Source organism: Manduca sexta, chromosome 14 (assembly GCF_014839805.1).
Source record: "Manduca sexta isolate Smith_Timp_Sample1 chromosome 14, JHU_Msex_v1.0, whole genome shotgun sequence".
NCBI classification, from domain to species: domain Eukaryota; kingdom Metazoa; phylum Arthropoda; class Insecta; order Lepidoptera; family Sphingidae; genus Manduca; species Manduca sexta.
This window is the reverse complement of record NC_051128.1, coordinates 3,074,455-3,089,409: the sequence shown is the minus strand read 5'-3', so window position 1 is coordinate 3,089,409 and position 14,955 is coordinate 3,074,455. Positions and strand designations below refer to the sequence as shown.

The window sequence follows — 14,955 nt, the reverse complement described above, 5'->3', positions numbered from 1 at the left end:
ATTTGTGTAAATAAAAATTAGGGACAGAAAAAAGATAATAAAAAACTCAATATTAGTGAATTGATTTTGTATGTAGCAAAATTATTGTTGATTTAAAAAAAATAATTGTTATTTACAAACCATTAATGCAGTTTTTATACTAAGTATACAGAACTCTAAGTTTTAATTGTTATACGCATTGCGATGTCACGTCATAGAATTAATTTAGAGGTCCCTTTCTGAAACGGTAGTGATAAAAAACCATTTGATTGGGCACACATTCACATCGCAAAAAGATAATAAAATTACGCGTAAATTATAGAACGGTTTTTGAAGGTAATGGAATGAAATAAAACCTTACTTATAAACATTTTATCAATATCAATATAAGCAGTTTTGTCACTAACTCAAACTGGACTTAAGCCCGCTCCACATATCCGTTGAAACATTCTGGTTTCGGATCTCACCGAGACAATACGGGACCGAGAACGGCTCTCTGCTTTGTCGCTCGCGCAGATGTCCGTTCAGCGGTCATACAAGATGAACTTGTTAGAAACGTCTAGCGTCTGTCGTTATAGCATTAACAAATTTCTTTCTCGCATTAACAAAGAATTACAATAGCATTATATAAATGCGAGAAAGAAACAAAATTACTCGAGAGGCCTGATTCATGTCCGAAATACCGGCACGATTTGAAGACTACACGAATACAGGTGAGACTTAAGGAATAGTGCTGGTGGTAGGATATATTTTATATCCGTCCAGATAGCGACCACTGTACACAAGGTGTTAAAGCCCGCCATAGTGGCCCACATAAGTGTGTCGCGTTCCGGGATTAGCCTGTGTATATCCGCTTCCAACAGGCCGACATATCGTGTCGACTGCCAAGCGATAATCATCTCTCTTCAGTCGACATTCTATTGGACCCCACTCTACTTACTATCAAGTGCCGTGAGGTCATTTTTCCGTGCACGGATAAAAAAATATATATAGTCTGTACAGTTTCATATTTGGCTGTTCTAAAGTTTAACAAGAATGTAGAGCGGGCCTTAGGAAAGCGACAAAACAATGCTCATTTGAAACACTAATAGACGTTCATTTGTAAAGAAAGTTACTCACGGTTGCATAACTATTCGCAAAAAAAAACAACACCCAAATACAAATAAACATTGGTCCTTCACACCATCCGAGTACATTCAAACATTAGTTATAGTAAGCCGTCTAGGGCTCTTTGGCCTGTTCAGATTTGTGACTGAACCCCTGACGTGCACTTGTACCGACCCTGGAGGCATGTCCACCGCTGAATGTAGACTGGCAGCTCTCGAGGTCCTGGGCGAAGGGGCGCACACGCGAAGGTCAACCGCGCTGTGGAGGCTGGCAGCTCTTGAAGATCTGGTGGTGGAATGGGTGGCGTCTGATGGTGGCACCAACGCTGGTAAGTCTGCAGCTGAGCGGGACCGGCGCGGTGGACTTTCTGGTATCAACGCCATTCCACCCATACTCCCCACGAATACTGAGTTCTGGTTGGAAAGGATGGGCATTAGTGAGAGACACACACACATACATATACACATCACGATTTTATCCCCGAAGGAATAGGCAGAGGTGCAACCAGGACACCCACTTTAAAGAGTATAAAAACCTAACACAACTATGCCACCGAGGTAGTCAAGCATTAGTGAAATTTTGATAAATACTTGTGGGCTAATTAGATTGCCCAAATATTTGAACAGTTAACGTCGCAAATTATTGTACAAATACTAAAATCTTACGTATGTACTAACTGCTTTAATTAGAATATTCAAATATCTAGTTAAATATTTTTAATTCAAGTTGTTGGATGGTGTTTCCAGTTTTATGGGCAGTCGTATCGCTTACCATCAGGCGAAAGGCAAGCTCATTTAAATTAAACTATTTCTAGCTGTTGGTGGTCCGATCTACGCAGAATCGGACCACCAACAGCTAAAATATGCGTAGATCGGACCACCAACAGCTAAAAAAAAATTAAAAAGTTGTATATTTATAAAATGTAGGTAGATATTGTAACTCTGACTTTGCGGATGAACACCTCAGTCCCCCCCGTGACCATGAAGGCTGCAAAGTCTTCGAAACGTCGGGAGAAAAGTAAAATATTAAAACCGCGATAAAATTCGTAAAATAGTTTAATTTAAATGTCTAAAATTCGCGTAAACTTAAGAAATCATTATGAAAGGCAAGCTCGTCTCATCATTCAAGGCAATAAAAAAAAAATACAAATTTTAATGAGCTCTGTTACCTGTCTTGGTCGGTGAGCTAGGTAGCCACAAGGTTGGTAAGGAGGGAAACCGGCGCCGCAGTCGTATGACACGCAGCCACGCGAGAGAGACGCTCGGTGCTACACAGAAAAACAAGGAAAATTGTGCTTTGTTTCAAGCGAGCTAGTTTTTAATTTCATGGATGTTGGGTTCTTTGTAATTGAAGTTGAGACATTGCAGGCCACAACAGAAGTAAAATATAAGTAGTGTTTCAGCAATCTATATTTAAAGTCTAGCGCATACATGGCGGAGTGCAGCGCAGATAATTTTTTACTGTCAAACTTTTATCTTCATTGTCTTTATTGAAATAATATTCAAAATCAAATAAGACAGTAATGAAATTTATTGTTGTGTTAAACTGCATCCGAAGTTTTCAATATAAACTCAGTTCTTGAAATCACTTTAGAAAAGACAATTGCAACAACTTCGTTCCGTCTGAACGACGTTTTGCAAATATTAAAAATATATTTTGTAACACTTGCCGCGAATGTTTCGTTTAAGGGCTGTTTCAGACGTACTAATACAAATCCAGACAGACTTGTGAGATTATGCCTTAATATTAATAAATAAGTATTAGAAATGTTACTATGATTCTCTGTCTAGCAAATATGTATATAAAATAAATATAGTATCCTCCTTATTCATAGACGTTATTTATGTAAGGACGGAGCATTGCTGTGATAACAAGTCTTGCTCAGTGCTGACGGCATGGCAGCCTTCGCAGTACGTAGACTTAGGACCGTTGTGATTGACTAAAATTGAGATACAACTTGAATCTAGTTGGCAGTCAGATAAACAAAGCTGAACAAACAACAAGCTGTCAGATAAACAAAGCTGAGAAACAGACTTGTTATCACAGCAATGCTCCGTCCTTAGATAAATAACGTCTATGAATAAGGGAGTATGTCTATAAAATAATATACAAAATGAATGCAAAAAATGAAAGACAAACAAAAACAGATGAGATAGAAAATTTAGTAACAATATTTAGAAAAGACAATTTCGTTGCGTACATTTATTTTTAGATACACTCAAATTCCTTTATTCACAGGACGTGTTAGAAAGCTGTAATACGGCCATTGTCTGCTGAGACAAATGCATAGGGACACTGGGTTTGATGAGAAATACCGTTATATCAAAATTACTTAATAAACATTCCTTTATCATCGAAGAGTCACTTCATTTAACTTTATATACTTCTATTATGGGCTTTAGTAATGCTTCCGATAGATCTATCATTGAGTTAATGCCTCATGGGCGGGGATTTAAATTATCCTTTGCTGATATCATCTAAGTATTTTTTTTTTATTTATTGATTCACAAACCAAACAATACAATTTTAATTAAGTCTAATTACATTTTCGCTACTTACTTATATAAATTTATGTCTAAAATAGTGAACGTGGCGTACATAAAACTTATCTTTTAAAAATATCTTATAAATATGGACACAGAATTTTTTAACGACTTATAAAATAAAAGAAGAAAAAGGATTGATGTATTTGATTGATAGGTTTGAAATAAGTAAGTCTGGACAGGCCTTAATACTTACATGTGACGTCACTGTAGCAGTGTTGTCGGCGAGCGCGCAACTTTGCCTGTGTTGCTGCTGAAATTTGGGCTGATACGGCTCCAGCATTCTAATGAACAAACGTACAGGCATTTAATCATACTCAACAAAGCGTAGTACACTTCACACATTTATGCTTTAAGATAATGGAAGAATAATTCTACAGATATCAGTAAGCAAAAGGTTCACGCCCGTATTCATAAACGTTTTTTATCTAAAGTCGGACCAAAATTGTGATAACAAGTCTGTTTATCAGTGGTGACGGTATGGCAGCCTTCGCAGTTCGTAGACATATGGCCGTTGTGATTGGCTAATACTGTTGTATCTCAATGTATTTAAATATTAGCCAATCACAACGGCCCTATGTCTACGCACTGCGAAGACTGCCATGCCGTCAGCACTGAGAAACAGCCTAGTTATCACGGCTTTGCTCCGTGCTTAGATAAAAAACGTCTATGAATAAGGGTGTTGGTCTTTTATATCTAACTTATAGACAATTAACTTACGAAATCAAATATAATAAAACTTGGGCGATAAACACTATACTATAAAAGGTATGGTGTAAAGTCGAAGGTCTTTTTACTATTTCTGGAAAGTTTTTATTTCTCGAAACTTCGAGAAAGAAGTGACATTAGTCTAATGTTTAAACTTTAAAACATATATCTATAAAACAATATCAAGTTTGATATTACCTAGATATTGGAGATACCTAATTTTACACTATCCATTTATGTTAAAACAGCACGTTACGGGTATTATCAGGGGAAAACTTACATTAACTGGATTTCCGGCTGGTTAAATATTACATAATTTACATTATGTTTGCACGCGCACGTTTAACTAAAATTTTATGGGTTATTTGTTACAGTAATAATTTCACGTAGTTAAAACTTTTAAGTGTAGTTTAAGTTGTACTTGTTTTTATAATTGTGTGATTTTTTTTGTAATAGCCAGCCAGTACGGCTGGTGGATTTCTTTGTCTAATATTTTGTTTTTAGTGAAATATTAGTTTTAAATAAATGGATTTCAAGTGGACAAATTCAGAATATTATTTACCATTTTCCTCGAATTCAATACTTTTAAATTTAAATAATATATATAGGAAGTACGCTACCATATTTATTTTCACAGCCTTACAGAAGTAAGAAATACATTGAAGTTACTATTGCATTCCTAATTTAATTAAACGACATCTTACGGGAACCATAGAAACTACTTTTTGCGTCAGCCTTAAACGGCGAACTAGAAACTTTATTACCTGAATTGACAACAATACTCATGAAGTTAAAAAACAATGTACTATATCTTGTACAAGATAAATGTTCTTTACAAGGTACTGTAAAAAGAAATAAATGAAAGATTCTTAAATTACCTAAACTAATAAATAAAATACAAACCAAATCAATGTTTCTAAGACTAATTTTATTTACTGCGCGTGGACATTTTACGACTGAATCTAGTTTCCACCCAAATCCTTATTGGTCATAAAGTGACCAGAAAAAAGATTTATAGCCTATTTACAGTAAGCGAAAACCTCTGTAGTTCGGTATTGCCGGTTATTTCTATTTTTATATGTACATACATTTATTATTTCAGTACATTTTGTTAGTTATAAGCATTGCGCACGCAAACAAAGTAGTTCGTGCAGAACACATTGTTTACACAAATGTAAAATTTCATTAATTAAATATAATTACGGCCCACAAATCTAGACAAAGTGACATGAAGACTTTAATATAAAAATTCTGGAGATAGGCCTAAACGTGGTGCCACGCCAAATAATGCTAATTCCATCGAACTAATGCCCAAGTATCTCGATTAACGTCAGAGCTTATTAGCAAAATCCATTGTAAAATTATTTGAAAGTTTAATGACCAATGCGTTGGTCGCGTTATGGCGAAGTTGTGACTACAAATAAGCTTTTAATGCATTACATTATGGTTTATCACCAGTATTATACATACATATATATGTATTACATACATAAATGGTGTAATTTTATCTAGGCTTCTTTTCCTTAAAATGAGAAATGCAGCATAGAAACAAATATAAATAATGGAATAAATTTTATAGCAATATCAATGGTCAGCAATGTGTGACGCTGTGTTATATAGTTCATGCAATTGTACATTTCTATCAATTAGCTATTTGTTATTCTAATTTCAAATATAAGATGTAGTAGCAAGAAGGTTGAGAATCCAATACAGTCTTATCTAAGATGGACCAACATAAAATCTAATCGGGATACAATTATATTTCGAACCATAATCTGACTTGAATTAAGTTTCAAAATGGCATTAATGAACGCTTTAATTATGTAAACATATTAGCAAAAAATCTCAATTAGCAAGTTTCTTGAGATAAGTTTGTATCAACGGGGACTAGAATCGTCTTGCCATTTTGTTTAGAAGATTCGGCAACTTGAAAGCTCTGACAAGGCGTGTCGTTAAAATTACTCGGTCCAATTACTCCTTTAATATGATGATATATATTTCGATATTCTAGAAATAACCATCACTAATACCTAGGTATAACCCCAAATACCAAGTTTACCTTCATATAAGTAGACATATATCATAGTTACACTAGGGGCTATACCCGAGATGCCTTTCTACAACCATTAACGTTAATAGGAAACAGGAAAATGCACGGGTGTGATATATCGTCGGCTCAAACATAAGGTTTTGTTATATTGAATGTGCAAATTGAATTATAATATGTATTATGTATCATAATATGAACTTAAGTCTTTTTCAGTGAACATTTTCAATAATCCCGAACAATAAATAAAGGCAGAATCAAGACTTATTTTCTTATCTAATTTTTACTAACATCAAATTTTTAAATCTCATTTTCGCATCAGAAATAAAACTTAACGAAGGATCTTGTAATAATAAGGCATATCCTATCGATAAGTCTATCAATAAGTTATGTCATTCCCATACATAACGTAAGCGTTAAAGTTTGTAAAAAGGCACCGTTAAGGACAAAGGGTCAGTACTTTCGACAATAGTTAACGATCGCATATTTCTACCGACACAATTCAATCAAAATTTTGACATTAAATTCGATATAATCACATCGACAGGTCTTTACGTTTGTCATGTCGAGACTACCGCCCCAGGATTATCAAACAGGACTTGCTCACAAACTACACGTAATGAGTGCAGTAAAATGAGAAGACTACGTACAGTTTATAGACGCACCTGATCTTGCCCCAGCGGTTGAAGAACAGCGCAATGGCGGCCACCCAGAGAAGAAGGACGAACGCGACTATGAGAGCTTCTTCTGCTCGTACCACGACACCGCTGCCATCTGTTGGCAAAAAAATATAAACCTTATTACAAAAGGTTATGGATGTCTAATTAAAATTTTTCTGTTTCTTTTCGTTGTCTTCCTATCCATCCTTGAACTATTCATGTTATTGTTCCTTATTTTATCAAATATACATGATAACGAGTACACAAGTGAAGACTTTTCTGATCACATTCAATTCGGAATCTTCAAATTCTTAACTAAAATCACCAATTTTTAAACTGCGAGCTTCGAGCCTGTAAGAATAGTGCCTAGGCTTGTAGCAACTCGTCTGAGCCTAGACGATGTTGGTATTAAAAGCTACTTTACATTTTTCATCGATATCGAAATATATGAGGCGTGGGAACTAACTAACTGCCACAGCTTCACTAGTAGACCGCAGGCAATTCCAGTTAGGATACACTCAAAGCGTCTACTCACCAATGTCAGCAAGCGAGACGTTGGCACGGGCGGTGGCGGTAGGGTAGGGGTGCAGTCTCAGCACCACCTCGGCAGGAGGGCCGCCGGTCGCACCACTCCATTCTGCGAGAGAGAAGTTAGTGGTTGGTACGAGGATCTATAAAATACCTACTTACCAGCCAGCTCCTCTGGAGCGTGGCATAAAATACACACGAACTTCCGTATTGTTTCATTTTAGTGATTGGTTTGAAGTATAAAACAGATGTTAGCATTGAATTATTATTAAGTACGTATCTACATGTTTTCTCAATATTGATGAAAATAGAGTGTTGTTGTCTTATGCTGATCTTATAATAACTAATGTACTTAATAAATAATGTACTTTGACGAGTCATGATGACAAGCGTAGGCCTTACCGTGTTTACAAATCCAAAGTTCTGAGGGACATTAATATCGTTTATAAACAATTAATTTCACATGGATCTGATAATCCTGTAATTAAGTCATCATCGTCATCCTTTCAGCTGGGAATCGTCCACTGCTGGACATAGGCCTCCCCCATTGAGCGCCATAGAGACAGGTTCTAATTAATTAAGTGGCACAACAAAAAATAAACTGAAGTTAGTAATAAATCTAATATACGGCTTACATTGTACACAACTGCCACACCTACAAAGAATTCAATGGACTAATCGAACCCAAAACACGAACAAATGGAATGAGTTGTTTCATATAATTTGGATCTTATCGTAAGCACTTATGTACGTTAAGTCAAATTACTCGACAAATACAATGATAATGTAATTGAAATTCGTAGTGGTGAATTCAGTAACGTGCAAATAATTGAACATGATGGATATAATAGTGGTTCCATCGTAGAAGCATACGTCATAACATTTAACAAAGTGAGTCGACGAAACAATGATAATGTAATTAATACTCGTAGTAGAGTTTAGTAAACAAGTACAATTAGGAAATTCTATATTAGAACATTGTAATGTTTGTTCGATATGTTTTCAATGTAGTTAAAGTATGAGATCAATAAATGGGCGTATGAACAGTATTAGACCCGCGCAGACGTTTCCCACTTGTTGCCGAATATACTATTTTACGAAGAAACTGGCGTCTAATTAAAATAAATCTTGAGTTTTTAAAGTACAATGTACAAGGTGGTCAATAAAAGCCAATGACAAGATCACAAATCTGAAGATCGATAGCAAATTAAGAGCATCATATGAATTTCCAGAGATTTGTTTGGAAATTATTTACCAGAGAAATAAGTGCGAATCCAAGTTTTAAGAAGGTAAAAAGGGACTGTAGGGAAGGATAGGGATTGACGGAGAGATTTATTTGCATTTGTGTGGTTATAAACGTATTTGTGTTCATGAAACCGAACTAATTGAAGGTTTACCACTCTCACCGACGGAGATTCTGGATGAATGTGGTGACACGGTCTTCTTCGTTGATCCTTTCTCTGTCGGCTCTGGAGTCTCCGAAGCTGTTGTTATTGTGTCTGTTGAAAATACATATATATTAATCCGAAATGATAATTAGAGTCTTTTGTTTTTGTCTTTGAATGTCGTAATAGCAGTTAATGGAAGGGGATCAGTTGCAAAGAACGTTTTAGATAAGTTAGATGATGACCATTTAAATTAAATACATATAAAAAATATATGACAGTGGGGACATCAAAATCTAGAAGCTTAAGTGATTTCAAAGCAACACCAATCAGTTTTTAATGTACCTAGTATAATAAGATAGAAATTCAGTAAACCATCCCATCGGCCAATACACCTAAGTTAGTATTTCTTAAAGATATTGAATATTCCCAACCTATTATGGTAAATTGAAAGTTCTAAAGAATTTCTGCATTGATTAAAAAGTTTCTTTTCATTTATTAAGTTTTCGTAAATTCTATTAAAGTATTTAAATTTTTGTTGACGTCGTCATTGTCGAGGCTGATAATCAATTCAGCATTACCCATTATTTGAATAAGTTTTATCCCATATAGCCATATACCCATTATTTGAAAAAATTCACATCCTCATGTATATCAACACAAGAGTACATATGTCAATTATATATATATAAGTATAGTTAAATTATAGTTCGTTGCTTATATAAAACAAATGTTTGGATGAATTCAGACGTACTATCCACCTGTATTAAGAATAACAACAGTAAAAGGTATACAATACTCATCAAACACCACTACTCAATTTCTCGTGAAAGGACTCTATTTTCTAAAACAGAAGTGACCATACAGAAAATACTCCCTTAAACGTCAAATTCCAACGTTAAAGTTTAAAGTAAAAAGTTACGTTACCATTTGCGTAATTGGGTTCATAATACGTAATCGATAGCAGCAGACGAACTCCTCAGGGTCGAGGTCATATAATGTTTTACAAACACTCCGCACGCATGAACTTGTTACTGTTTGTCGCGTTCGTTAGTGTGAGGAGGCTAGACCGGCACGCATATTGCCTGGAATAAGGCGATGTGCGGCAAAATAAGAATATCAATACATTTAAAAGTAGGGAAAGGTCCACATAACTATATTCCTGCTGGCTTTCCTTCATGTAGAAATATCATCAGAACAATTTGCAATGCGCATTCATGCATATTAGTACCTATATGTAATGTCGGTTTCCCTTTGGAAAATATTACTTTTCCCCACTGGTGTACCTCTCGTATTGGTGTAGGCAATAGTGCCACTGGTGCACCTAGATTTGCTGGTGGTAGGATGTCGTTTATATATGGATAGCGACCACCGTACACAAGGTGTTAAAACCAGCCATAGTGGTCCACGTGTGTCGCGTTTCGGGATCAGTCTGTGTATATCCGGTTCCAACTGGCCACCACAATTGTGTCACTTCTGAAGGGTAACCATGACTCATCAGTCGACATTCCATTCGACCCTACTTCACTTATCATCATGTGCGATGAGGTCATTTTGCATGTCATTTTTTGGCCATGCAAGGATAAAAATTTCTTTGAATTTGTTTCCGTCTTATGATAGATTAAAAATACAATCCTACCGTGAGTTTGAAAGAGAAATTCGGAAATTATAATTGAAAATGTATAAGTTTACCTGGCCAAATGAAATCAACTAACGAGTATTTGATAACCGCCTCCACACTTTATTAGCTTAGGATTATTGGTTTTTAATATAATTTAAATTGTAATAAGTCTGTATATGTAGGCATACTAACATTATTATAATTGTTACAGACCCTAATTTACATGTTAAATAATGTTTAACCAACATTTTATACAGAAAATAATACCTTGTATACTATAGAGTTGGCTATATCCTTGTTAAATGAAAAACCCTAGAATAAATAAATAAATAATACGAACAAATACAACACAAAAAAATATGGAAAATGTTTACACTTTGAAATTGTTTTGTACTTATTATTACGTCTATTCGACTTTCTACATGTATATTGTATATCTATGTGATGTATATACGAATCAACACATGTTCATAAATATGAACGATATTTCTGAAGCCAGCGCTACCTCTGCAGCATTTTAGTATTTGTAAGTCAATGAACTTGGCGCAGCTGTTTTAGGAAATGCGAAATGAGCCGACGTGAGTCAGCATTCATAAATGTACTGAAAGGTTCTAGAATGTTCCATTTGTTGTACTTACTGTAGGGATGTACTACTATTGAATCAGACATGGGAAACTGCTGTCTGAGTAAAAACTCATCGTATAATTGAGCTCCTCTGGCGTAGTGGGGAAATAGCCAGGTAGGGATGGTTAGGTTGGAAATGTGATCCATTAGTTAGATTAATTAATTAGCAAACGAGTCCTAGAGTGGAGACTGCATCTCGGTAAGCGTAGCGTAGGACGACCTCCGACCCGCTGGTCCGACGACATTCGCAAGATCGCCGGTGGACGCTGGATGAGGAGAGCGGAGGACCGAGCAACGTGGCGCACTCTAAGGGAGGCCTATGTTCAGCAGTGGACAGTTGTAGGCTGATGAGATGAGAGTTAGATTACAGCATTCTCAAACCGAAATTCTCTGATACCTCATAACACACAAAACGTTATTCTCACCCCAAAGGAGAATCAGGTATAACTAAATTGGGAAAATATTCGACCTTCTTTATCGAATCAACAACGCCCAAAATACGTAAGAAAATGCGTAACACGTTCATTAAGTATTTTTGTTTATAGACTCCCAAACTCCCGCTGCCTTTTGTCGGTGGAATTCGGCTTGACTAGCGTCGATTTTCTGCATCATTTACGTTAGTATAAAATATTTATTACTATTTTGATTAAAATGACTCACTTCAAAATGATATCTAGACGATTGTAAATCGATTCAGAACTTGGTCAATCTATTTGGTTATTTTCATCCAAATAGCCAGCCAGTGTAACTACTGGACATAACATCTCATGTCTCAGGATGAAGTTGAGAATGCAGTGGAATACCAAACAATTCTCTGTAATTCAAAGTGTTGGATGGTGTTTCTACGTTTACAGGGGGGTCATATCGCTTACCATCAGACGAACAGCAAGGTCGTCTATTCATTCAAAGCAATAAAAAAACTTTATTCAGCAGTTTAATTTAAGATATACATTGTACCGAAACAAGTTGCAGTAAAACCTTTACGTAGCCAATAATTCATGACTTGGTCTATGTGTGAGCCAAATTTCACCCAAATCTATTCATGGGTTTTACTTCTATCATCCAAATATATTCACTAACTTTTACATTCACAAAATACGAATTAATAATATTAATTAGCAGGACGTACGAGTAACTCCATCGTTTCATCATTGATTAAATAAATTACATCTACGGGAAGATATATTCGCATTCTTAACCTATTTGTTTTGCCAAATCGTTCCACTAATCCACCTCATCAATGAACCGTACGTTTGTTCCTCATGTTTAGTAACTCAATTTATAAGACTACGCAGGATTCGCTCCTGATTTTCGACATACATACATCTAATAAATCGCATTTCATTATAATTTATATCACATTACTGTTTTCAAACGATTTTAAAATTATTTATATCATTTAACACTGTTATTTAAAGTACCTATTATGGAAAGAAGAGTATCTAATAAAAATACGCGTATATAAATCAAAATGTCTCATTTTTTTCATGTTTTATTGTAGAATGTGTGAATGATCAGAGGCGCTGTATAATATTGTTTTTATGTATGTACGTGTGACCGGCAAAGGGTAGAGCCTCGCTATTTGACACGATGCCCATGCCAAGATCAAAATGTCAAGTTTTCTTCTGGGCGTTTCTTCAAATAAAATCGATTTCGACCTAAGCACGAAATAGAGCAAATAGCAGCTAGTCCAGTACAGTTCCTCGCAACACTTGACATACTAAACTCACAAGCTTCCCCTAACGAGGCTAACTTCTACGAAACTAATAACTATAGAATTGTAGTTAAAGATTGGATCTGCCCACAATCCACATTATCGTATGAACAGGGCGAGGTCGACGTTAAGGCTCAGGGTAGTTCTGGACACGTCAATGCCATTGACTTGAAATAATGATCAGGTCCGAATTATAAGCGATTGCTTTATTGATTGATATCAATTGTCTCTTTATCACTATGACTATAAAATGTCCATCGTTGAAAAAAGGCTTCCAAAGATTTCCTAACAGACCTATTGAAAGCAGTCAGTGTCCATCAATTTCTGCAACCTTTAATAGGTCGTCGGTCCATCTTACAGATGGAAGATTAATGCTGCATTCGTCTAAACATAAAATTCTAGAACTTTCTGCATGTATATGGATTTAAAGTCTAGAATCTTACAAAAGTCATGTTCATCCAGTCTTTACCTATTTATTATCTGTACAGTAAGTTTCATATTGCCTTCATATTTTATGTCTCAAGCATACTAGAAACGAAAAATAATGAATGTCGCTTTCTCATAGCATTTTGCGCCAAACAACACCGCAAACTATGCGTGAAGTTACCAAACTTTTGTGTTTATGTGGACATGTCTCTTTTTACTAAGTTTTATGTTACTTTAAATCATTCATTTAATAAAAAAAAATCATACTTACTGTTCGGTTAAATAATATTATTCTAAAATAACAATAAATAAATCTTGAATGACAGTTAATTTAATTCTTATTAGGCACATTCAAATTACAAGTCACATGTGTTGCTAAGAAATTTTATCCCACAACGCTTATAGCCTTATAAAATAAGTACATCTTTAGACAGTATAAATGATTACAATTTGCCAATTCTTCTTTGCCTTTGTGTATCATGTAAGAAAGCGGCGATAGCCTAGTTGGGTGTGGAACAGACTGCCGAGACAAATGTCCGCAGGTTCAAATCCCAAGGACACACAATCCTGACTTTTCTAAAATGTCTTTATGAATTATCGCTTGCTTTAACGGTAAAGGAAAACATCGTGAGGAAACCTGCATACCTGAGAAGTTCTCTATAAAAAATTTGAGGGAATGTGAAGTCTACCAAGTCGCACTAGGTCAGCTTGGTGGACCCAGGCCTAATCCTTTTCAGAAGTATAAAAGGCCCGTGCCCAGTGTATAATATAGGGCTAATAATATTATTACTTTTAGGTATCTTATGTCATACATTATTTTGGGCATTTGTTCCAGAAAATATCAAGTGAAGCTCGTTTGATGCTGGTAGTATGTAACTAAATGATATATACGTGGTAACCATAATGACACAGTAGCGAGGGCCGGTGGTCATAACATACCTATTGATTGACCCTAGCTCAGTTACAATTAGGTACGCGGTACGCCAGTCGAACAGGGTTGTCGCTTTTAACTTTTATGTTTTATTGATTTATCCATTTGGAAGGTGTATTTTCAGCCTAACAGAAATATTTGGTGTATAAATTTCTAGTATGCGAGTGTTGGTCTGAGGAAATACAACCAACTATTTTTAATAGAGAGCAGTTTCCAGCAATTTTGTATTATTATATGAAAGACATTGTTACCCAAAGAAATTATTGGATATGAGTGCTATTGGATTCATTTATTAGAATAAACCGTAAAGTGTAGTAACAGAAAATAAAATAAACCTAACTTGTCCTTCTCAGGGTGGAATGCTTTCTAGTGTGTAGCAAAATAATGTGTTTTTTTTGTACGTTTTAAACGTGTTCATTATTTGCTCTAGAAAGGTCATTTACACGAACTTAGCCACAAACGCGTAGTAGCAAATAAAACAAAGAACATAGCTAACATGGCCGCCAATTTATAAGTTACCCACGCTCGCCACTTGGTAACTGAAGAACTCTTATATACGTCGCGGTGAGCTAAACCACTGAGCTTAACGTTTTAATTAATTCACAAGTGGTGCTTAAGGTAAAGTGTAATGAGATAATTAAGTAATAAACTGTTTTAGCGATGATAAACGAGTCCCGCTGAAT

The 14,955-nt window shown here is 35.4% G+C and overlaps 1 protein-coding gene across 1 annotated transcript; it reads right to left on the bottom strand.

Moving 5' to 3' along the window:
* Window positions 1-1,172: 1,172 nt before the first annotated feature.
* LOC115456052 lies at window positions 1,173-4,020 on the bottom strand. The gene is made up of 3 exons (XM_030184918.2): window positions 3,826-4,020; window positions 2,255-2,353; window positions 1,173-1,499 (listed from the first exon to the last, which is right to left on the bottom strand). Exons 1-3 carry the CDS (start codon window positions 3,934-3,936, stop codon window positions 1,176-1,178), a joined length of 534 nt encoding a protein of 177 aa, XP_030040778.2. The 5' UTR covers window positions 3,937-4,020; the 3' UTR covers window positions 1,173-1,175.
* Between the last annotated feature and the right edge of the window lie 10,935 nt (window positions 4,021-14,955).

Excerpts from the sequence above, each read along its gene's own strand:
- LOC115456052 (XM_030184918.2), bottom strand. The coding sequence starts at position 3,936 with ATGCCTGTACGTTTGTTCATTAGAATGCTGGAGCCGTATCAGCCCAAA. Across the intron at positions 2,354-3,825 it reads CTGCTACAGTGACGTCACAT|CACCGAGCGTCTCTCTCGCG; the intron begins GTAAGTATTAAG and ends TTTTCTGTGTAG. Across the intron at positions 1,500-2,254 it reads TAGCTCACCGACCAAGACAG|AACTCAGTATTCGTGGGGAG; the intron begins GTAACAGAGCTC and ends CTTTCCAACCAG.